The sequence below is a fragment of the Puma concolor genome, chromosome E4 (assembly GCF_028749965.1).
Source record: "Puma concolor isolate L17-30 chromosome E4, mPumCon1.1.hap2, whole genome shotgun sequence".
Lineage (NCBI taxonomy): Eukaryota > Metazoa > Chordata > Mammalia > Carnivora > Felidae > Puma > Puma concolor.
Genome location: NC_141683.1, coordinates 40,548,948 through 40,571,432, shown reverse-complemented (window position 1 = coordinate 40,571,432; position 22,485 = coordinate 40,548,948). Strand labels below are relative to the sequence as shown.

General features: G+C 46.0%; 1 protein-coding gene across 8 annotated transcripts in view; it reads right to left on the bottom strand.

Annotated features, from left to right (window-relative positions):
* Positions 1 to 22,485, bottom strand: part of PROX1 (prospero homeobox 1) — a 52,886-nt gene that overhangs the window by 6,679 nt on the left and 23,722 nt on the right. For all 8 annotated transcript variants that reach the window (XM_086693620.1, XM_086693613.1, XM_086693619.1 and 5 more), the window contains one exon: positions 21,968 to 22,162. In XM_086693620.1, coding sequence (XP_086549746.1) covers positions 21,968 to 22,162 — 195 coding nt within the window. The remainder of the gene's footprint in view (positions 1 to 21,967; positions 22,163 to 22,485) is intronic.

Genomic DNA, 22,485 nt, shown 5'->3' with positions numbered 1-22,485 from the left:
AATAGTCTGACCTCTTGTCCAAGAAAACGGTAGCTATTGATGTACTTAGTATTCTTTGTCAGTTACTCAAGGTAAAGCATCCACACCAAGATAAAGGATTTGCAGAACCATTTGGTGAACTCATAATTTTCCAAGTACACACTGACACTCAGTAGATTTCTTTTAGTGGGGGTACTTATACGTTAGTAATGTTTTATTTAATAGCAAGAGCAGATATATGAGGAAGTAAATGCACTGTAGTTGTATGTGTGGACAAGTCTGTCCACACATACGTAAGAAGTGAAAGATTTTCATCTCAGTTCACGTATGCCTCTTAACCAAAGTCCAAGGGAGGTAGTGTCATGTTGAACATATATGATCTCTTCCTCCCCACCTTTTCTCAATTTGTACAATAGACCATTTTAAAATGAGAGTAACTATTAAAGATAACGAAAATGATCACCAGGCATCCCCGTTTGATACATTTAAAATTGGACAAAGAAGTTCACTCCTTCCAGTGGTCAGTCACTCGTCTTCTGTAAAGAAAACTAGTAATTCCCCAGAAAAAGAAGGGACCCCATCTGGGGTCTATCGGAGTCTAGAAAAAGTGAAAATTTTGAGTATCCCCTTCCAAAGACATACACACTGGCCAGTTTCTCAGGACATAGCTCCCCCCAGATCATCCAAATACCGCCCTGTGCTCCATGGATGGGCAAACTCATACACCCCAATGGCCATTACCCGATGAGAATTCATCTGGATTTTCTAGAGAACGTTGGCGATTTCTCCCCCAAACCCCCGAAGATACATTTGTATTTGTGGAACAGGAAGAGCCTGGAGGAGAGATTAGCTCTCCAACTCACCTCGCACTAAATAAAAGGTCATTAGGCAGCCTTTTGGAGTACTCTCCTCTCTTCCCTCAAAGATAATCCTTCACATTTTATCAGATGGGCATTTCTGAGGGAGGGAATTTGGCTGGAGAACGGTGAGGCAGTACAACTACACACTCTAACTACTTGGTTTGGGAGCTGTTAGCCAAATGCTACAGAAACATAATCATAGGCATTTATTAAAATAAACATTTCAAGAAGCGTGGTTTTCCCGGCCATTGGCAACAGAGGCATGACAAAGATCTATGTTCCTCCAACACTTGGGAGACTCAGCATAGCATGAGAGCTGTAAAGGACAGTGGGTATGTCCTTTACAGATGAAGTCAGAGAAGGCCAGAAGCCCCTCCACACCAAGGGCCCCACAGGAGGGCTGGGGCACCGGGGGCCAAGAGGTATTGCTGGAGACCGTCAGAGGACAGAGATACATCTAGAACAGCATCAGCACTACAGGAGGGAGGGAAGCGTAGTTCTAGGGTTTGCCTGAGAACAAATCGAAGGAACTTCTCTGGGGGAGCACGTGGATTCCACCCTATCGTTATCATCCGCCATGCTTGTTAATGGTTTTTAGTGGGTTTTTATCTTGTTTGAAACATTCATTTCTTTTGGTAGCCATCTTGGGCTGTCCTCTCCCATCTTTTGTATTTACGCCTTGTGTTGTTTAAGTAATGAATTTATCGCAAGATGTCTTTAGATAAAGAGCCATGGTTTCTATTGTTTGTCTCCCCCATAATGCTTAGTCTTTCATATTGAGAACTTGCCTTCTACTTTAATCCATATTACTCTAGAGTCACACTTACCTTCTCCCTCAATATTTAAAAAAAAAAGAAGTTTTAAAATAACAATGAAGAAAGATAGCATTTAAAGAGTTGGACTAGATCTCAAAACTCATTTTCTAGACAAAGAAACGAGACTCTACAAGATGACTAAATTATGAGAGGAGACTCATGTGAAATAACATGTCCAGGTGTCTTATCATTAAACCATGCTGGCTCCTGCTTAATGCCTTTTCAGTAACTTCTATTTAGATGAGGCATCAAAACCTTGACAAGCTGTGGATCTGTGACTGAGAAAAATCACGAAGAGCTGGTAACTTCAAAATAAATGTGAATGGTACAAAGGATTCCCAGGGGGAGACTTGGGTTATTAGTTTATGTTTGAGAAGGGATGAATACTTTTGGAACAAATGGAATGGTTTGCTAATTTAGTGCTTACTTTGAAGCAATAACTCCTACAACGGATTGGGCTGGTTTAAAGCAGTTGATAATGAGAAATCCTCTAATACTAGAGCAATGAATCTTTTTTGGTGGCTCCAGAGAGGTAAACTGATGAGTAACAACTGATCTTTTGAGAGAGTGGTCAAGGAGTTCCATCCACAGGTAGAAATACCACCCATGAGAGAAGAGACCTTTACCTTTCTGCTTCAAAACTTTCCCCAGCTCCATTTAACAGAGTAAGAGGGGGGTCCTTTCTGACTTGGGGGGGGGGCGACTATCTTAGAATTCGGGCTTAGGAGAATGATGTTGCCATATTTTTCTGTACCTCTTCACACCTAATGGATTTCCAATCACTAACAAACATCTGCAGAAAATCCCTTAGTGACAAGTAATCCCTTATCTAGGTTTCTTTTAATAGAACCCAACAATCTGCAGAATGAACCCCAGAGTCTCTCCTCAGCATCAGGTGGTAACAGTCAATCAAGCCCCTGGAATGCAAGACAATGCAGGCTGCTGGGAGGGGGGAGGGAAGGCCATGCCTTTGGACATGCCACAGGGGAAAAACAAAAGGCTTCCAAAGACTCTGGCTGCAACTCCGAGGCTATTGTGAGAGCTGCTGGTGCCGAGTGTTCTTCAGGAGAGGAGAATGGAAAGTTTGCCTGATACAAAGGCATCCCAATATAGGAACCTCACCCCAAATGGTCTTGCCTCTCCTTGCCTTGATATTTGGAGGAGAATATAATTGCGAGGAGGTACTTGAAGGCACTTAAAAATTTGAAGGGGGCTGGCTACCAGCATCTACCAATTTCATCACAATTGTTTGTACTTGAGTCTCCTCAGAGCAAACAAGGGCCTTATGGGCTTTGATGAAATGGGGAAATCGGGAGGATGTTTTCCAACCTGCTCCAGCTGTGCCCGGGTTGCGCGTGCGCGCACACACGCACCCAGGCCCACGCACTCACGCGCACGCACGGTATGTTGGGTGAACGGCTGTTTTGCTGGGTGGTGGTGGTTGTTTTGTTTTGTTTTTTTCCTTTCTCAGAGTGAGTGGCAAAGACACATTTTCCCCCTGTCTTCCTCCTCCTCTTCCCAGTTGCTTTACCTTCAAGGATGATTTGTTTTATTAAACTGACTGTCCCTAGCCTCTGCAGTACATAATAAAAGCCTGACAGAGCAGGCTGCCTGCCTTCTGTGTCCTGCAGACACTCATCATAAGTGTCAGGACATACCAAGGTTAGTGGTCACTGCAAGTGTGCTCGCTGGCCCAAACCTTGCCAAACGCTCTTGGCAGCTGAATGAATGTCACAGAGAATAGAAAGGGAATTACAAAGGTTAAAAAGAAGACAGCCTCTCTTATTTTCTGGAGACGAGAGAAGCTGATTTTTCACACCTCTGAAATATCCCCAAGCTCATCCCTTGGCCTTCTGCAGGGGACCTGAGCCTGGTCCCTCGCACAGCTCCCCACGGATGCCTCTCCATCCTCGATCCCCTTTAAAAATCGGTCCACTGGCCTAATTTCAGCAGTGAGATGATCTGCGCTGAAACGGACAGAAAACAAACCAGGCATGGTGCTCTCTCCCCAGCCCCTCCCCCATGGCCAAAGGCTCAAATGGCTTATCAAGGTTATCAATAGATCACAATCTTATCAAGGGAGATCATCTTTTCAACTAGTTTTTTTTTTCCCCCCAACTTACTCTGACTGGGAAATGTAAAAGGAAACCTATGCATGGGCAGGAGTATTTAAGGGATGGAAAAGTAAAATCCTGGCTAGTATTTTGGTGAATTAGTTTGTGTGTGGGTTTTCTTTCTTCTTCCTCCTCCATTTTTTTTTTTTAATACTATAAAAGGGCAATAAAATGCTGACTGTAAGAAGACAATGTCAAGGAGAAAAGGGTACTGGTATTTTGGATACTCTTCACTGCTCGCCTTGGAGAGAGAGTTATTCTTGTCACAAACCCTTTTGTCTGCATCTGCTGACTGCTTGCCTGTAGCCAGCAGCATACTTTAACTGTTTTGTCACCTCCTAACATCACATGCATCAGCTGTTGGGCTTTTGTTACGGGTATTGTAGAACTAATCCACTGTGGCTGTTCTACTGTGCAGTAAATAAAACAGAAACGGGCTTCTCAGACAATTCTGCATGAATATTTCAGATGGCTTTACAACTCCAATTCACAAAATCAAATAAATAAATAACTCCCCCAGCCTCTACCCGCACAGAAACAAAACCCCTCAAACTAGACCCAGATGCCTCCAAGTCAACCGCATTGAAGACACTGACTTGAGCCTTCAAGCAATTGTTTCAGTGAAGTTGAAAGAATAGTGCTCTCTACACTTGAACACCGCAGTATTCATACTTGTTATTAGCGTTAGACACATCTAATTCCAAAAGCTGGGTAAGCAGCTTTGGAAATCTGGAGAGCCACTTTTCTCCTTGGGCTTTGTACAAAACTTAAAAAAAAAAAAAAGTAATGCCATCAGAAATACATAGAGTTGCCTGGTCAAACCCCTTTCACTGTTTCCATCTGCATTTTCTTCCCTCCCACTTATCAAAGGGGTCAAAGGAAGATGCTTGTGTATCTAGTTCATCCCAAGAGCCTTTCCAAAATGTTTAACCTGGGTAGGAGCACAAAAGGAAAATCGAACTTCGGGCTGGGATTTACATCATGAGTTCTCTTATAGTATAAAACAATACACTAATCATACACAGCGAGGCATTTTCTAGATGACTTCTAAGTGTCTTTGGAGAAGCTACAAAGAGAAAGGGTCTCTGCACACACACGCACATGTGCACACACACACAGACACGCACGCACACACACACACACACACACACACACACACAGGTCCTAGGAAAGAAGACAAAGTTGAAGTACTTTCCCGAGCATTCATTCACCCTGGTGTGCACATGATTCCTCTAAACAAACTCTCCCATCCCCGCTGTTTGTTAAGTAAATATTGATCAAGGAGAGACATAGCTCCTGACGGCAGTGGCACAAGCTGGGGACTTAAACTGCAGACAGAGTGGACTTAAATGGATAAACTCAGATGCTTTAGTTACTCCTCACAGAGATTATCAGATGAAAAGGCAAGAACAGATACGTTATGGCTGCTCCTCTCCGCTGTCTTGTTCGTACTGAATTTTTCTGTCAGAGGCAGAGGAGGAAACCCGGAGCTTTGAAATGCGGTTACAGGACACTGTTACTAAGGGTCTCCCCTGCAGTCATGCACGCGTTTATCCTGTGTGTATGACCGGGGACTAACTGGGCCTGAAGGCAGACAGGGTGCAGGATGCTGCCCAGGGTGCGTTGTGGGATTGTGTCCCAAAGCCCTGTCGTGGTGGGGAAGCATTAGGTAGGAAAGCAAACACGAATGTGCTTTGGAGAGCATAAAATACCACGCAGATATAAAGTGGTGCTTCGAACCTTTAAGGAAGAATCCAATAACTGGGAAGAGTTCCACTGTGATTAATAAATGTGCGCAAAGCAGTATTTTGAAAGATGCCTTGAGGATGTTTGCTTGAGTAATTTTACTGGCTGAGTCAACAAGTTGACAAAGTTGCTCTGCATTTCCTAAGTTTTATTCCAGTCATGTCACGATTGTGACTTGAGTCCCTATCAGGAGCTGCAGGGCCCTGGGTGCTTCCCTGGGAAGGCCAGGTTTTAAATCGTCTCTAGAGATTAGGTTTTGTACCTTAATTAATCACTGAGCACCGCGGTCAAAGAACAAGGTGTCGTATTTAGAGTTCCCACCAAATGGCTACGCGGTGTTTAAATTTTATGAGGTTGCTCACACCTATGTTTGGAAGGCCTGGCATTATCTGGGGAGCACTGGTCGAGAAGCCACTTGCCTACGTCTGCCGGGTTATACCTGATGAGGCAAAGGAAGGTTCTATGGCAGCAACCAGGCTTCAGACTAAAGTCTCTTTCACTCTGATGTTCCAAGTGGCGTTCATCTTTCAGGGAACTTAACAGGATTGGATCAGCGTGATCATGCAGTTTTAGGCCTACGAGTGGGCTCACTTCCTAGTAACATGTTTTGCTACTTAAATATGTGAAGAGTAAATGCTTATAGGAAGTGGCTATAGTTCAAGGCTGTCCTTAAAAAAAAAAAAACCCAAAAAACAATAAAACAAAAACACCCCCCCCCATGTTTCCTCTAAGCAAAGGAACACATAGCAGTAACAGTCTGTATCATATTTTTTTTTTTACAAACCTTCAAAAGAACAATGTTCTGTTGAGCAAAATTCAGTAGCATTCTGTAAACATTAATTTAAGGAAATCAATAGACTCAGTGAGCTAAAGCCATATTGCAAGATAAACTGGCCAGAGTGCCACTTTGTCAAATAGATTTTCGTTTTCTCGGCTAGATAAAGACAGTTTCAAAACGGGGCAAACGTGTTGCAACCAAGGTTTGAAAAGTATGTGGCCTTCAAACAGTCTGCTTGTTCCTACTGCAAAGCTGGACAAACATACTTTAAAAATGATAAGATGGCTTAGAATTGATGTGGCTTTCAGATTTTATGGACAGTAGGTTTCTTGGTTGTCTCCCAGGCAAAAAGTAAAACCAAATCCCACGCGTTCTGAACACAAAAAATTGTACTTGGGAGAAAGGGTTAAACCGTCTTCAGAAAGGGAGCTTTGGGGGCAGTGTCAGTTGGTGCTTGACTTTAAAAAAGAAAGGAAGAAAGAAATCTTTATTCATGCTGACCTGATGGGCAACAGGCCTTCTTGCCAAAATCCAAAAGCCAAACTCTCTGGTGGGCTTGGGATCAGAGGTTTCAGCTGGTGGGAGCCGCTCCAGTTCTGTGCTCGCCATGCAATGTCATGTTAATGCGCGAGGGGTGGGGGCGGGGATGGACACCAGGGCCCCCAGGTTTCTCCAGGCCAGCCTGAAAGAGCGGCAGGGATCGTCGGAAAAAGTGGCAAAAGGAAAGCATGTCTCTCCGTCTGTCACTGCGGCAGGGACAGACACTGAGCCTGTGGCAGGACACTTCCAAGTTAAACCGCCTGCCATCATCCTCCAGTGCCACACCAGTCCGTACACCTGCCAGTGGAGGGGCAAAAAAGATGGGACGTGGTAGAAATGGCCCACTGGAGGGAATGCAATAAAAAGAAGGAACAGTCACGTGGAAACTGCAAGGAGGGAGGTTAGGGGCCCGCCTTGAGTGGAGAAAGGAACGCCACGAAAAAGCATCACGCGTGGGCTTTGGTCTGTAGCGCGGGCAGCGGGGGGCTACTCCAGACTATCACCCTCACGCGGACCTCTCTGACAGCAGCCTGAAGGAAGCACAGAGGCATGCCCTGAGTCTTTTCTTGGTTTCCTCACCTGACTTGAGTCTTTCTCTTTTCAAAGTGCTCTTTAGAATATACAGAATGCACCATAAAATGTCTACACCCTTAAGATGTTGATAACATCTGTATGGATACAAACAGCGCGTACGATTATCAACGCATGTGCTAGGATGGAGCGTTTTGAGCAGTTGTGACCTCCGGTGATAAAAAAAAAAGAATGTCTTAACATCTATTCTACCTGTTAACGATTTGTGTGTACTTCTTAAACGGTGTAAACATTCCATCGGTAACGCTGCGTAGAGATGTCAAGATAAATAAAACCATCTCTCCCCTATCCCAAGAAAAGGAGGTACTATATAATAAGCTCTTATGGTAGAGTTTAGAAGAAACTCTATGACACTGGCAACAATTGTTCAGAGGGGCTGAAATGTGGTTCACCGAATATGATGAAAATGGCCTGGAAGTCTTGGCGATGTACGTGTCAGGTAACACAATGATTGTCATGTCATTTCTGGTGACGGAGTCAATTCTCCTTCCTTCCCAAACTCTGCACACGTTTCAAAGAGTGATTCCACGTTTTAACAAACAAAACAAACAAATGAATAAAATCCGCCAAAAAGAAAATCAGGGGCAAAGTATTAAAAACTAAAGTCTAATACTTCCCCCAGTCTCGGCACCCCCCCAGACACTATGAAAAGACTCTTAGACCTTAAAAACAATTGGAAGCCTTCTGCTGGAATAATGCGGCTGGCAGGCTCTTCAGGTAAGAGCTCGAGCAAGACTATTTCGTCAAAGAATCAGAGGGTTTGGGGACCCCAGGACTAGGAGAGAGTCCATATTCTCCAAAAGAGTGAAACAACCTGAGCCAGGCGTTGGCAATCTTTCTCTGAAAAGGGCTAGAGAGTAAACACATAAGCTTTGTGGGCCACATTCTGTCTCCGTTGCACGTTCTTCTTCTTGTTTACAACTTTTTAAAAATATAAAAACCATTCTGAGCTTGGAGTCATAAAAGACAGGCCGCGGGCCAGATCTGGCCCATCCGCCAATAGTCTGCCAACCTCTGCTCTTAGCCAAACTTGAGGGCTAACCCTTCTCCTGAATGCGCCTTCATTCTTCACTAATCCTGTGTGCCTCACTGCATCAGCACACTCCTTGTTCTCGCTGGGTAGCTGGGATTGATTCACCCAAATTCAACCTGCAAAGTCACGCCATTCCGCAGATGCGCTGAAGGCTGCCCGTGTCTATGGGATCAGAGCTAAACCACGCCCAGAGATGGTCAAGGACCGGGAAGACTTGAGTCTTGCTCTGCCTTGATGGGGAGCTTCTCGGGAGGAACTTTCCTGCCAGTAAATATTCGATCGTACGAGACGGAGGGATCTGTACCTCCTTCACAACACATCAAATGAATCAGCTCGATACTTAGATTAAAAAAACAAAACAAAAAAAACCCAAAATAAGCAGCGTACCAGTCACCGTGCAGTGTTAACTAACTTCCCTTCAAGGCAGCCCCACGAATTATGTGCCACTGGCGTCTGAGTTCAAGACAGGCTGATAGTGCTTAAAGTTTAACTTTTGCTACAATTACTGGGTGAGGTGGTAAGATAAATAGGGCCAAGCTCGGTGCCATTCTTGGACGGGAGATTATCCAAAAACAACAAGACATAAACTCTCCAATATTGCACAAAAGGAAGCTGGGGCACAGATAATCCACAGTTACTCCTGTTTCGTTCGAGAATGCATTACGTGATTGTTTTCTACGGCAGGTTTATCTTCGTAATTAAGCTTTGCCGAGGCTGACATGGAAACTGGTCTGCGTTGCCCTGTATTCCTGCTGATGGAGCATGTGAGGGAGGAGCCCAAGGAGAAACTGTTAGGAAGCAGAGTTCAGGCAGGACGATGAGAACAGCACCACTCACCGCGAGCACCAGGAAAGGCACTGTGAGATGTGGGTGATCATCAAAAGAGTGCTTCCAAGAACACCGGATCCTGGGAGAGTCTGTCACTCTGCTAACAATAGAGGATGCGTCCCAAATCATATCCGGGCTGCTCTGAGAAAGGACTGGGATTAAACACCCCAGTCCCATCTTTTGGTTTTGCCCAAAACATCTTTGTTCTGTCAGACAAATTCTATTTTGTGCTTCTAGAGTATCCTGTTGGTCTCTCCTCCACAATTACCCTTTGCAAAACTAAGGATGAGCTGTATTTCAAAGCAACCTGAGGGCTTGTGAATGGCTTTGAAATTCCCTTTTCAAGAAAGGTAAATAGTTTGGAGAAGGGGAGAAACAGATTCCAGAATGGCCCCTGGGGCCCCTGGGAGCCCCCTCCACCCATGTCAACGGCTCACTGGGCTTGAGGTGACATTCACGGTGGGGAGTTTTAGGGTGGTGTCGGGGATTGGCCCTTGCCTTGGCCCTGCTGAAAGGCACTTACAGGAGTCTACATAAAAACGATCTTGTGTACCTTCAGGTCACTGACAATGATACATCTTGGAAAATCGTCTCTATATTAAAGGAAATGCAGTGGCCTTGAAACCAAAGCCTCTCATCTTCTTCTACCTACTTCTGGTTATTTCTCGACCGTTAGAACCACTCAAACCCCCACACTTGTTCTCAGTCAACGTTATTGTCACCTTTTATGAAAAGTCACTTGTACAACCAGATTTCACTTTAAAATGTTACGGTAGCCCTCCCCCCCCCCCCAAAAAAAAAGAGAAGTTGGGGACTACGACCAGAGGAAGATAAAAAAAACACTTATCCAAATGACTTGTGTGAAGATCTGCCACCTGTCAACCACACACATGAGCACATACAAAACCCCAGTGGAAAAGACTTTCCTGATGGAGACTGTTACCATGTTGGGCGTCCCTAAAAGAAAAGGTGGTAATGCCTTTGCAAAAATTACCAGCCAAGCCTAGGAAGGAAGGTAGTTGTCTGAGGGGAGGTGTTGTAGATTAAACAGAGGTTGATGCGTATCACAAATGCCAGCCGTCTGGGTCGATGTCGGGCATACAGGAAGACGTACGGGAACAGGTACACAGACAATCCCTTAGTTGTCCTGTTCTATACCATCTCCCAGAAAACCCACTTGCACGAGGGCCTCAAGGACGAATGTCCTCATTTCTTGGCTGCCCTAGCCAACACAACGAATAAAGTGAGCAGCAAGTATCACGACTAGTGCCAACTCAGTCAACAAATGTTTATGAATTTAAAAAATTAGTCCCTATAATCTCCGCGAGGGAGCTGCCACGTCTCCAAGGGCACCACTGAGATTTAGATCTGTGAAGAGGGCCTTGGGAGAACACTGAAATGGGCACCCTAGAGATGTTCGCTGAGATAATTAAGCCACAGCAGAGCCACACGGGTGGAAGTGGCCCCACATGGACACAATCTGGATTCCTAGGGGCTCCGCAATCACTGCTTAAAGCTTTGCATCATGTCCAGGATTTATTGAGAGAATGCAGAATGTCTTTATTCTAGAATCACAGAATTTCAGAGAGAGAACAAAGCTCCGTGTTTAATCGTATCACTTTACAGGTGAGCAGAGTGGAGCCCAAAATAGACAGGTGTTGCCAGAACTAGACCCTCCGATCCAGGGTTCCCTCCCCCAGACCCCATCACCCCATCGCTGCTCTTCTCATCTAGAACCCATGACTCCAGAATCCTGGAGCTGTGCCAGGCTGGTGTCACCTTTACAGCCACACTTGGGGCAGGAAGAATCACTTTCTCTTTTTAAAACCAGTTTTGCATTGACTCTTTGTCCCAATTCTGATGAGAACTCCCTCTTCCGCTCATTTGTTTGTTTGCCTATTTAGGGTCAGCGGGAAATGGCGCAACCGTGGAGCTACTGATAACGGCAACAAGGTAACTTTTACTTGGCTCTAGGAATTAATAAAAGCAAATGCTTATACGCACTTACTTTGGGCTAATATATTCGTGCGTATTCATTTAATTCTCAAGACCACTCGGTGAGATACTTGCTACCATTTCCCCCATTTTATAGATGAGGAGACTGAGGCACAGAGCGCGGGTAAGACATTTGCCAAGGTTTCAATGCTAGAAAGTGGCAGAGCTGGGTTTTGATCCCAGGAACCGGTTCCAGGATGCATGCTGTTCGTGAGGCTCTACTCTATTATAATCAGTTCAGGACCACGGACATGGCAAAGACTCCCCGAAGGATTTCCTTTTTCAGATTTCAAGGTGATGCTTTTATTTACATAAAATAACACCTACTTGTAAGTGAACATTTTGTTTCCTGCCTGAGAATAATTTAGAGACCAGAGCTTTCTTGCTGTAGTTATCATTGTTATAGGCTCAAACCCAAGACTAAGGCCACATCTTCCCGATATCAAACACTCTGATACTTTATCAACAAAAACACTGAAAACATCCAGACAGTAGGGCGGACCTGCCCATTTTTCATCTGGCTGGATATGTCCCGTGGACACATTAAGATCTGCCAGAATTCTTGCCAAGCGTCTCATAAATTGGTCTCATGGGATCATTTTAACCAAAAAGTGCTAACTGAGAAGCTACTCAAGAAATCCAACTTCCGAGGATAAACTTTTGGGACAATCCAAGCAAATCGCATTGGGTGTGTGTGAGAGAGTTATCATCACCAAAGCGTGGCGTGGTGGCCCACAGCTGGAATTCTGTCCCCTTGGCCCGTAACTGCACTGTCCCTCACGAAGACACAGTCATGCCAGAAGCGCATTACAGAAGGGCAGCTAAAATGATCAGGGGTGGCCCACGGACTGTATGAGATTAGACTTTTAAAAAGGATTAGAGCCCCTTAATCTGGACAGATGAAGATTAAGAGGGAGGAATGATCAAAGTCTATAAAATCAGAAAGGAAATGGAGAATATGGCTACAGTTCTGTTCACAAATCCCAGGATATCGTAACAAGGGCTATCCCTTTGGAGTTCCAGGAAAATGACTTTAAGAGCCATAAAAAGAAGATACAATTTTCACAGCAGGTAATAAATTTAGAGAATTATCATCTTGAGGAGTGGTATACTCTGAGAATGCAGTTAGGTTTGAAAAAGGCTTAAATAAACCTATGGGTGATAAAACCATAATGAGGTAATAATGGAAGGTTGGGAATGTTCTAGGGATATCCTGAGTCTTTTGAAAACGAGTCCATCAATGACAGGTACCAGCCCCTCCTCACAGTCTTCCCGCCTGGGGCTGGGTGGCCTCCTGATGCGACCACCTCTCTTCCCTTCCCTTTGCCAGACAGGTTATTCCTAAAATTCCGAACGGGGCTCCGTGACCGGAAAGCTTTCGGACCTGGTACAATATGACAACTCATTCCTTGGAGGGAGTTTTCTTTATTCCTCACCAATGTCTTTGTCCTAATGTCTGTGATTCCCATAAAAATATGAACTTAATCCTGAAAACAAACAAAAAAAAAATCTATGTTTTGCTCAAAGATAGAGACATTAAAACATCTTCTGTTGCAGTGGTTGGGGGGATAAAAACTGGTGAAACTCTCCCCTGGGGAAGCTAGTCATTGTATGCTAACACAGACCAATGAATTCAAACTTAAGGGGAAATTAAACGTCCCGATTATGTAGCACCTATCACAGCCCAAGGTATTGAACTCTGAAATTTCCCGCAGTTAACAGAAAAACCCGCACACCTGAACAAATGCCATGGTTCTGTGAAATATACAGAATAAAACTTAAGAGAAAAGCTTTAGCTCCTTTCCCAAAGAGCCAAGTGTTAATCACTTTAAATATCTAATAATAGGTCATTGTTGGGGGCTGGGGAGGTTAGGGCCACGGAAGGAGGCAGGGGACTTCGGTAGGGGGTAGAAAGGGGATGAAGATTCCATTCAGAGAAAGAGAACCTTCAGACAACTGTAACACGCACAGCGAAGCATGAAGAACCTTTTCTGTACTCACGTTTTAGACTGCTTTCTAAAAATTGATAAAATGTGGCAAATGAAGGAACCAAGGGGAGGAAAGGGGTGGGGATGGAGGAGAAAGGCATTCGTCCAATAAGCAATATCTAATAACTCCTAACCCCAACCCTATCTACCTACCGTCACAGAGTGGGGGCTGTCCCTGGGCATCTATTCAAATTCCAAGTTTGAAAATGTGAGTCCTCACGTTGGGGAGCCATTCCAAGTCACTGTTCACTTGGGGAATGGAAAAGTAGGAAGGTGGCGAGGGGCGGGGACGGGTTAAGGGGTAGAGTCACCCCGTTTCTCTTTGTAGCCTGCAGAGTGATTTGGGCAAGAAAGCTGGGACATCTGGAGTTCAGAAGTCGAGGAAAATGGGGAAGAACCGGGAAGATGAATACATGATCATCAGCTACACAAAAGAACGGAGCAGAAAGAAGCCTGGATTTGGGCACTCGCGTCTGGCAAGGAGGCCAGCAGCAGGGCTAATGAAGCATTTGTGGTGTGGGACGCTTGCCAGCACAACAAAGAAGATGTGCTGGGGCTCTGCACATGTGCCGGAGCCCCCAGAGCAAAATAAGGACATAATCACCATCAGTGTCACAGACCAGACTGTACACAAGGTGACAGGGGAGGGGGGGGGCCTGTAATACACACACAGGGAGGACGCGCCATGGCCCACAGCGGCTGCTGCCCTGAGGCCGGGGACGCAAGCAGTTACCCACCTCTCTGTCTCTAGCTGTCTCTCAAATCCTGAGGTCGGGCTCGGCCCCACCATTGGTGGGTGTTTCCCGTGCAACCCAAGTTACTCCTGACGGGGCAGCAGACAGCTGAAAAGCTGAAGAGAGTGTTAGACTGGTGGAAAAGGGATGAATAAAGGGAAGCAGAAGGCGGGGGGGGGGGGGGGGGGGGGGGGGGGGGGGAGGGGGGAAACGGAAGGAGAGAGTTCTGAGGCCAACTCCCTCTGTCTTGTGCCAAGTTCTGTGCTCTCACTTTCGAGAACCTGACCCTGGCCATACCACCTGAGGTACGGTATTATCACGGACGGCCATGTTTTTATGCTGTCAAGAAAAGGCAAGAGAAACGCGGGGGGGGGGGCCTGAGGTGGGGGACACACACCCGCAGCGGAGGGTCCCCCTCGGCGTGAGCGCAAGAGCACCTCACAGGCAGGAGGAAGCGGCCCCCGCCCATTTGAAATGAGGTCTCTTCAGAGGGCCCGGCACCTGCCTGTGGCTCCCGCTTGCTAAGGTGGGTGTGTTAGTACAGCTGTCTAGCTTTTAAGTGACTTTTGTCAGTTTGAAAGTGAAAGTCTGTTTGAGGAGCTGCTTCAACAATAGCCCAGAGCCCGGAAGGAGAGCTCGTAGCACAAAGGACTTAGACGACACTCGTGTCCCTTTTCACTGCCCCTGATGAAAGATTCATAAGAATAACTTTAATTTTTTATGACCCCCTTTTTGGTATGACTATATTAGTTGTGTCAACTTCCATACACAGGTTCTCTTTAAATACCCAAAGGTCCGTGCTGAAAGTTGTTCAAGGAGCCACGGGGGCAGATACCCTTAGGGGTCCCTTCCTCCAGGACAAACCGCTCTGCGAGACACAGAGATTTCCTTTCGAGATGGTTCCCTTCAGCCTCGACATCACTGGGAACACTACCGTGAGGTGATCTGAAAGCTTTCTAATGTGCCAATTCAACCTCTCTTTGGAAGAACAATTATATTTGTTTTTCTTGGCTTCACCCTATTTAGCAGGAACAGAAGTATAATAATCATTAATGGCCCTCCTTTGCCTTTACTTCTCAGATGGCTGTTTCCATGTTGCATCTTTATTTTGTGTCTCAGCCAAAAGCAGGCGTTGGCGGGGGTGGGGGGCGGGGGGCACACGGACTGTGCTTGTTTTATGGCACGTTACCAAAGAGCACCCAAGACTGGCTTAAGGCAGTCACTGAAGGTGATACAATAGTTTTGAACCAGAATTATCTACTTTCAAGAACCAAAGTCCTACGCTTCCCCGAAAAGAATGTTTGCAAAAATACCTGATGCTGGCAAATTTACACGGAGAGACTTAAGAGGGATGAGCCAACGAGCGCTACATTTTCTGCCCTACGGCTGCAAAGAGAACCAAACAATTACAGTGAAATAAAATCCGGGCAGTGGGAGGAAGATGAGGAAATTTGATTTAAAACACTCTCTGCCGTGTGAAAAGGGATCACCAACTTTCGAACGCGCTTTGGGCTGCTCAATGAGTCTGTTTAATCTCGACGAAATAAACAGGCTCATTTCCAAAAGGCTGTTAGAACTTCTTCAGACGTTTCATTCAGGATGGGCCCAACACAATGCTAACATCCCACCGAAAGATCCGACCACGACCGGCCGCTGGCTCTCTGCAGAGAACTTGCTTCTTTTCTCCTATTGATAACCCTTTGTGGGACGAAGAAAAAGAGCAGAGGCAAGGAGGAGTGAATGTCAGACAATAGCCATCCCTCCACGCACTGTCTCTGAACTTCCCTCATCTCTGAAGGACAATTAATTATGAAGGCCTTAGGGGTAGGTCGAAGCAAGGGAAAACCCACTGCCATCTCCGTAACGCGCCTGCCACCTCTGTGTTTGCTAAATGGCTTCTCCTGTTGGGGTACAGCCACCAAGAGAGCCAATAGATCATGGGGGGGGGGTGGCGGGGAGGGAGGAAAGCAAAAGATTTTTTTTTGTGTGTGCGTCTGCCCTTGTATAATTCTATTCTCACTGTGAACTCATCCATACACAAAACACAAGGACAATTTTTTTTTTTTTTTTAAAGAGAGAAAAGCCACAGGGTATGTTGCAGCAGAAACGGCCTCTCAGTGGTGTGTTAAAAAGGATGGTCTTTTCACCAAATCATTTCACAGAGGCAAAACAGACAAACACAAAGGGTTGAGGCTTTTTCTCCGACATTAAATGGAGTAACTGGTAAGGTCAGACATATGATACCTAAAGACATGAATCTGTGAACTCTTGAAGTCAAAAGGCCTCTCTGTGCTGAGGAACAATCTTTCAAAGGAAATAGATCATAGAACTCCACTGAATCCGCTTTAAACTTTATGAAGCAGGAGGAGAAAAAGTTCTAAGTAGGGAAGCTTGACAGAAGAGCCTTGAACTATTTTCTGAAGGAAAGATGAGACCCTCCCTAGGCTGCCACAAAACATTTTTTTTTTCTAAAGGCTCCTCTGAACTTTGATATGTGCCAAGACACTGCCATTGAAAGCTGTATAATTATGTGCTATCGCCACTGTAGAAAATGCTTTGTTCACCCCAACAAAGGACAATAAGCAAAGTAAAGCGACGTTACACTGTATCTTTTTCTTTAAGAATGTTGAGAAAGGTCATGGAATGCTATAACTAATAAAGCTGTTGAGTAAGGAGGTTTTAAAGCTGATCTTACTGGGCTTGAATGTAACCCAATGACAAAAAAGACACAGGGAGCTAAAAATGCAATGACATTACCAAACAGATGATAAATCAATGGGCCCGCTTCATTATACTGATCAACACCTTGAATCCCGAAAGGACACACGGCGCAAAACTGAAGCTCTGGTCCGCACACAATTCCGCCTCTGCCCTACCCCCCAACCCTTCAAGCCCACCTTGAAGCCGGGCGTCTTTACCACTCTCTCCCTCACCCTTCAGGCCATCACTTCGCACAGGAATATGCTCCCAGACAGCCGTGTGTGTACGTATATTTAGAGAACATTCATTTAGTCTCTTAACAGATCAATTTGGCTTGTCAGTGGTGGGACTGGCAGGGGAAGAAGTGCTAAGAGTCTCTTTCCCTCCTCGCCACCCACCAAGGGCGTGTGTCATGTGACCATTCAAACGGCTCGGCGGCTCTGGGGCCAAAAGACTGCAACGGCAGTAAAAGGTTTTCACTCATGTGCCAGTTTTCCGAGCGATCACTCATATTTAAGTATCTATTTGGAGCGGAGGGAAGCGCTTCCTAAATCCACCTGTCCTCATTTTTCTTTAAAGAGATGACGACGTGAACGAGAGATTTCCAAACACATTAAATCTTCCTCAATGTGCGCGGTGCGGGCAGCGGGAGGGTTGGGCACGGGGCGGGCAGGGTGGGGACGGTGTATTCAGCACGTATATTTCCGAGTGTGTGTGCCTGGGGGTAGGGGTGGAGGCGAGGGGTGCGGCTTCTTAATTTTCTCTTTCGAAGCGGAAGGCGAGGCAACCCACAAGTTGGGTCTGCGGAAGCACCCTTCTTGCCTGTCATGTGACACCCAGAAAGAAGTCGAAGCACAGGGTCTATGATGGAGCATCGACATAGACATCAGTGTCTTGGGATGGGACATCAGTGTCTTGGGATACGGTACGTACAAGCCCGCTAGTCAGCGAATCAGGCTCCCCGTTCTGTTTATTTCTAGGCCTTCCATCCCCAAACCTGGGTCTTCAGTGAGGGCAATGGAGGCCGGTCAGTGTCACAGGCACGTGCACCCTGCCCACAGACCAGTGGCTACCACCAGGAGGCCCGTGAAGGATGCTGGCTGCCCGCTGAGGGGGAAGAGCTACCCCTCTGGTACTGGAGAAGGACAGACAGCGCTCAGTGCAGCCTTGGAGACTGACAGCCATCACTACCTTCCTTCCTGCCACGGTGGGAAGGGCCACAAAAGAGTAATAAAATCCAACTCGTATGCCCCTCAAGTCAGAAGTATCAGCACGATTTAAAAACTGGGAAGGAATCCCAACCCTCCTATCCCTCCCCATTAAAAAAAAAAAAAATGTTGGAACCTCTTCAAAGCAAAGTGCGAATGGAGCATGGAAATACATCCCATAACACCTGGAAAGACAAATTTATTGTTGCCAATCTCATTAAACGTGAGAAGTAGGAGTGAAACAAGCAGCCTGTAATTAAACCCCCCTCTCCTGCACACCTTCGCAAACTCACCTTCAGCAGCGAGGCGCCCCGCCCCGTGTGAGGTGGCCAACTTTCTTTCCTTCCTTCGGCACAAGCCGACCGGGCGTTGGTGCCCCTCCCCCTGCAGTGCCTTCTCCCGCTTCCCCTGGGTCTTCTCAAGCTCTCACCACACTGAGCCTGAGCGCTGTGCCAAGAATCTTGGCCATTGTGTAAACTGATACAAAAGGCAGAGCAAGCTCTCCTGTCACTTAGAAGGCCCTGACTCATAAAGGCCAGGAAACGCAGGGTCTAGAGGAGGAGAGAGATTCAAGCCACTCCTCCCTCCTTGCGAGTGATAAACCTTCCCCATCTGCTTCATTTTCCTGTAGGCCAGGGGTCAGCAACCACTCTGGCCTTGAGAGCCAGGAGCAGCAGGGGCGGGAGGGGGAGGGTGCCTAGCAGTCACAGAGGTGGCACCAGCCAGCTTATGACACAGACGGAGCAGAGAGCTGAAAAAAGACAAGCAGCAGAAGAGAAAGAAGGAAGGAGAAAGTCCCAGCGAAGGAGGGAAGGCATCAGCCTCCTTCTCCCTCACCCCCCTCTCTCCCTGCCTCTACCGGTTCCCACTAGTTTAGAATTACTTTATAAACAGTATAGAGCGTTAGGCACACTAAACTTTTTTTCCTATTAATATCTCTATCATTATTCCCGCTCACGTCAAATCAGTTAATATTGGTAAGACATTTGGAAGGATGCTCAGGACGTCATCAATAAACATTAGCTATTTTGTTATTGTTAACAAACCTCTGATTGAGAGATCTAAAAATGCAATCAATAAGCTGTTTTATTACTTGACCGGCTAATACTCGGTTGGGTTAAAATATTCCTTCAAATGTAGACAAAACTTCAAAGTCCCTCTACCTTTGCTTCATCTCCGTTTAAAAATTAGAAAATGGGGGTGCCTGGGTAGCTCGGGGATTGAGCGTCCGATTCTTGATTTCAGCTCAGGTCATGGTCTTGCGGTTCCTGAGTTCGAGCCCCACATCAGGATGGAGCCTGCTTGGGATTCTCTCTCTTTCTCCCTCTTTCTGCCCCTCCCCGCTCATGCTCGCTCGCTCTCTCTCTCTCTCTCTCTCTCAAAAAAAAAAAAAAAAAGAAAGAAAGAAAAAGAAAATTAGAAAAGAAACAAGGCATCCAGTTCTCTACTTGGCCATCTTCTTCATTTGCTCCTCTTAGAGTACAGATTCACTTTGGTTGATCTTAAGAGGAGAAACTTAAATACAAAAGTCAAGCAGTGCACACAGTATGGGCTGAGATATTCAGCATGAGGTGCTGGGTCTGCTTGTGGCTCGTGGCCACGGCCCACAGTGGTAAAGCTACACTGATAAGACCAGTGGCTTTTTAAGCATCTCGCTTAAGCGCTGACCTCCGTGCACAGAAAAGAAGGGGTTGTCTTATCTGAAGCTCTAGTTAGTAAGCGCGCCAAGCTGGGAGGCTAAATTAAAAGCTATTTAGTGATCGTATGTGGTGGTGGGTAGGCCTATGGGCATACGTGTGAGGGGAGGGGGCAGGGCAGAATCCATGCTCCTGCGTTTCTTCTTACCACATTTCCGGAAAGATCCTCGTTTTTACTGAAGAAGGAAAAGACCCAGAATAGACCAAGAACTTGTCTGGAGTCACATGAGAAGTGACAGAACTGCTCCCCGGGCCCCATACTCCTTGCACTGAAGCAGTCTTAAAATAGACACTGCAGATAAAGGAGAGGTGGCCGGGCTGGAAGTGGATCTGATTCACAAAGAGAGAAATATCAGATGTTAATCATATTAAAGGAGGATTTAGATGATGCTAAATGGGGCAGCTCGTTGGGTACCTCCTGATGCCAGCCGCCCCTGTTTGTGTCATTCTGGCCCTTGTGCTGTGAGCAGGGGATTAAATTCCAACCAGGTAAGGTTTAAAAAACCCTAAAAATCCTGATGTGCCCTGTAAGGATTTGTCCTCTCGAGGATATTACACAGCAAAAATGCAGCACTCAGCGCACGAACCTTGGGCAATTCTTTTATGAAGCCTGACGCACACTGCCAAACAAATATTTGCCGTAATCAGCCGTAAAGAGTTCACTAGTGCACAGCTGAATTCTCCTTGGGTCAAGTTTAGAGCAACAGACTTACCAGAAAGGGGCAGAAAAAGACATGGAACTCTGAATAAGGTTTCTTTAAACTATTTAGCCACAGTCCTCCTCTTCAGCTTTAAAAGAAATTCTGCTAGAGTGTCCCATCAGGTTAGTCAACCAGAGCTCTCTTTCAACACACTTTAAATACAGAGACTTTAAAATGGTGAAGCAAAACAAGGAGGATCCCCACTTTTCACGTGTTCAGCCTGAGAAAAACCTTGTTCATAACACATTTGGCAAGAAGAACATTGTAGTCTAGGACGACAAAGGTAAATTGGTGGCTTCCAGTATAATGGTTCAAACTTCCAAGGGAAAACTGTGACCTCCCCACGGCTAAGCTTCCACCTTCGGTGCCTGGTAAGCCACCATCACTGATCTGCGCTGCTAAAACCTGTGTGGGAAGGGCTCCCCAAGGGAATGGGCAGACAGGGGGGCAGGAAAGGGCGGATCCTTTCGTTGGCAAGTCTAGACCAAGATGCCCTTCTCTTCCCCTGAAGCTGCAAACTTCTGGGTGTTTCTGGGTGCCTATCTATGTGAGGAAAGCAAGACTATTAACATAAGGTTCCGGCAGGAGCAGATGTGGGAGAAAAAAAGATTCTCGTCCTCAAGATAACAACAAGAAAGGGACCGACTTTATCAGGCCACGGCCTGTCTACACTCACCATCGGGGGTTCAGCCTGCAGAACCCTTGCCACATCCCCACCTCTAACTATTGTTGCCTGAGCCAGCAGGGCTCAGCAAAATGCCTTTGTGAGGACTGGGAGATTCGCTAGTGTTGTCTCATGGAGAGTCATCATGTTGCAATGAAAAATGTTTGCTGAGGCACCACATTAGCCAGTAAAGAAACGCCTTACTCATAGCCACACATCTTTCACTGTTGCATAGCTATTGCTTTCTGGGACTCGTCTATACTGCTTTGCGTGTATCTAGAATATGCATGTCGTAGATGTGTGTGTGTGCGTGCGTGTGCGTGCGTGTGTGTGTAAGAGGGCATGAGCGCCGGGCAGCTTGGTTGCGAAGCTACGCACACGCGAAATAAACACACTAGGTTCTCTCCCGAAAAGAACAAAAACGAAACAAAAACAAAAACGAAAGATGTTGATGGCTCTCATAATACGGACTTAGTAAATTCTCGTACCATTTCTTCCATAAAGGCAATACATGCTGATTAAAGTAGAAACCACAGAATCACTCCCCAATCAACCTTTCCAGATTTTTTTTAGAAAACAACTTTTGCAGCTATCCTAGCACACAGCGTATGTCAGCCCAAGCGACATGCCAAAACCTAAATAGCAAAAAACGCCTATCAGAGTGGGGACCTCTTCTCTGGAAAGGGAATCACTGTGTGGGTGGGTTCCTTGCTGCAGTTTTCTTTGAATTCTCCAGTTCCCTCTTTCTGTGGCCAATGGGTCTTCATGCAAGCAGCCGAGCTGGGGAATGGGAAAGGAAGCAGAAGTGGGTCAGCTCCCCAGGACCCGGATGGGAACCACACAGGGGGCTCCTCACTGCTGCTTTACCTCTTACCCCAGTGGGGCATGCTCTTAGGAGATAACGAGGCTGACGCCGATTTGGGGACACTGCTAAAGAAAATAAATTTCTTAAAAAAAGAAAAGGGAAGTGACCAAACGATAAAGATGAGTTCCTACCTCAAAGTCATTTGCTTTATTGTAGTGCATGTTCAGAGCCCTGTACAGCTCACAGTCTCTGGTTATAGACAGCTCTTCAGTACTGGTGACTCCGTCGTTGATGGCTTGACGCGCGTACTTCTCCATCTGAATGTAGTAAAACTCACGGAAATTGCTAAACCACTTGATGAGCTGAGAGGTAATGCATCTGTTGAACTGTCAAATTTAAATGTTGAAAAGGATAAGAACATCACCATTTTCTTCATTTATTCTTTAAGCAGTCTGAAGTATTTTTAAAGATCTCCTCTCCTTCTTGCTTGGATGGGTGTGTTTTTGATTTCACCAAAATGGTGGCAAGAGGGGTGAAAGCAGTAATACGTTCATAAGATATCATAAAACCCGTCAACAATGGAAACCACTCCCCAATCCTCCACATTTCAAATGGAAAACTTGCATTCTAAATCTGATTTTCTGTAAGCTGAAGATCTTATTTTAAACATCGTTCTTCAGCTTTCAGTGGAACGAACTGTATGTGTGTA